Here is a 2,680-nt window from a genome sequence, read left to right on the forward strand (position 1 = left end):
CATCAGGTCCCACGCTGGGGGCAGCAGGGCCACGGCCCACAAGCAGGGAGCCGCGGGCGGGAGGGCGCGTTAGGTGGCCCCCAGCAGGGCTCCTTGTACAGTCCCTGGAGGCGGCTGCAGTGGGGAGAGCGGAGCTTCCTCACACCCCGGGACTTACCTTCTTCCGTCTTCTCTTTCTCCGGTTGGGCGTTGGGGGTGGGGGTGTGTGGGGGGAATGCCTCGGGCAGCCCCTAGGCCGGCTGGGACCGGATGACGCGCAGGTCCCGGAGAGGCGGACAGGGGCGCGCTCGCCGCCCTCGGGTGGACCCCGAGAGCCCGGCTCCGCGAAAACCCCGCCCCGGAGCCCGCTCCCACTCCTGATTGGCCAGCGCAGCCCCAAGGCGCCGGCGGTGCCCGGGCCTGTGTCTCAGCTATAAAGGCCGAGCAGGCATGACCGCCGCAACGAAGCTCTACGGGCAGCTGCGGAGCTCGCCCGCTCAGCCCCCGTAGCACCCCCATTACTCCCTGCCCCCGACTCCACCATGCCGAGGGGCTTCCTGGTGAAGCGAACTAAACGGACAGGCGGCGCGTACCGAGTGCGCCTAGCCCAGCGGCTGTTCCCCACACCGGAGCCCCAGGGGGCGCCGCCCTTCGCCAAGGAGGCTTCCAGGGCCCCCGGGCCGGATGCGGAGCAGGCGGCACCCTCTAGCCAGGAGCCGGGAAAGGGGCTGGAGGAGGCGGCGGCCCGGGAACTGTCGGGGTCGCCTTGTCGGGCAGCTGGGGTGAGCCCGGGGGCGGGTGGGCGGGAAGGTGCAGAGTGGAGGGCGGATGGCAGGGAGAGTCCCAGGCCCAGCTCCAGCCCTGCAAAGCCGGTGGGCGTGGAGCTGCGCCGGGCTTTTCTGGAGCGCTGCCTCAGCTCGCCCGCCTCCGCTGAGTCCTTCCCCGGGGGCGCCGCTGCCGTGGCCGCTTTCTCCTGCTCACTGGCACCAGCAGCCGCACCGACCTCGGGGGAACAGTTCCAGCTGCCGCTTCGGGCACCGTTCCCAGAGCCGGCGCTGCATCCGGACCCCGCACCGCTCTCGGCCACCCTGCACAGCCTGAAGCGTCCCGCCACCGGCGAACGCCGCGCCAAGGCACCTCCGGGCTGCATGTCTGGACCTGCGGCCGCAGGAGTCAAGAAGCCAAAGGCCATGAGGAAGTTGAGCTTCGCTGATGAAGTGACCACGTCGCCTGTCCTAGGCCTGAAGATCAAGGAGGAGGAGCCCGGAGCCCCGTCCCGGGGCCTGGGGGGCAGCCGCACGCCGCTGGGGGAGTTCATCTGCCAGCTGTGCAAGGAACAGTACGCGGACCCCTTCGCGCTGGCTCAGCACCGCTGCTCCCGCATCGTACGCGTTGAGTACCGCTGCCCCGAGTGCGATAAGGTCTTCAGCTGCCCGGCGAACCTCGCCTCCCATCGCCGCTGGCACAAGCCGCGTCCCGCAGTGGCAAACGCCGCTACAGTCTCCTCGATTGACGGGAAGCTTCCTCCTTCGTCCTCCCCGGATTCCGCGGCTGTTGCTTCTTTTCTGGCGGAGGGGAAGGAGAACAGCCGGGCAGAGCAGACGGAAAATCAGCACCTGCAGGCCAGGGACAGCTCCGGGGTGGAGCAGCGTCCAGATGGCGCCCCATCCCAGGGCCTCCAGGTGTTGTCCCACCTCGAGGCACCGCTGCCTCGGGTCCCCTACACGGAAGGGGTATTGGGGCGTCGACTGCCTGGGCCGGGCAGTGCCAGTGGTGTCGGGGGACCCGAGATCTTCGTGTGCCCCTATTGCCACAAAAAGTTCCGTCGCCAAGCCTATCTGCGCAAGCATCTGGGCACTCACGAGGCGGGTTCGGCCCGCGCGCTTGCCCCAGGCTTTGGCTCCGAACGCGGGGTCCCACTGGCCTTCACTTGCCCACTGTGCGGGGCGCACTTCCCGTCCGCAGACATCAGGGACAAGCACCGGCTGTGGCACGCTGTCCGGGAGGAGCTGCTCCTGCCAGCTTTGGCCGGGGCTGCCCCGGAAGCTCCGAGCCCAGGAAGGGCATCCGACGGGAGTGCTCAGCAAATTTTCTCGTGCAAGCACTGCCCGTCCACTTTTTTTAGCTCCCCGGGGCTGACTCGGCACATCAATAAGTGCCACCCCTCCGAGAGTCGGCAGGTGCTGCTGCTGCAGATGCCATTGCGGCCAGGCTGTTGAGGGCCTGGAGACCGGATAGTTTGCGAGGTTGGCTCCTGAGGAAACAGATCATGGGAATTTCTGTAGGGCTCTCTTCAACTTGCAAGTTTACCTCATTTCCTTCCTATATGTTCTCTCCTAGAAGTCTCAGTAGTCAATGTTCTGACATAGGAGCGGACAGCAAAATGTAAAATCCCTTTCTAGAGCAGGTTATGTATATGGATGGCATAAACATTCGAGGCCAAGGACTGCCAGCTTTAAATCCTTCTTTCCCCATGAAAATAGGATTCCCCACCCCCACCTCCCAAACTCTGAAGGTCCAATGAATCCCATATGACTTGTAATTCCTATGGAAAGTCGCAGTGAATGCGTGCATGTCTCAATGTCTACAGTCATTTTTTTTTCCTGTTGTCATCGCAGGCACCTAGTTTGTTTCAATAGGGTCAGATATCTTGCATTGTATATTCTGTGAATTAAAAGTTGTGACTGGTGCCAAACTTATG

At 64.3% G+C, this 2,680-nt stretch overlaps 1 protein-coding gene across 1 annotated transcript; it reads left to right on the forward strand.

Moving 5' to 3' along the window:
- Positions 1-521: 521 nt before the first annotated feature.
- INSM2 (INSM transcriptional repressor 2) lies at positions 522-2,381 on the forward strand (the record flags this gene model as incomplete). Its single annotated transcript, XM_080651520.1, has 1 exon — positions 522-2,381. The coding sequence occupies one exon, from the start codon at positions 522-524 to the stop codon at positions 2,196-2,198; it is 1,677 nt and encodes a 558-aa protein (XP_080507646.1). The 3' UTR covers positions 2,199-2,381.
- Positions 2,382-2,680: the final 299 nt, after the last annotated feature.

Source organism: Plecotus auritus (genome assembly GCF_963455305.1).
Source record: "Plecotus auritus genome assembly, chromosome: 1".
Lineage (NCBI taxonomy): Eukaryota > Metazoa > Chordata > Mammalia > Chiroptera > Vespertilionidae > Plecotus > Plecotus auritus.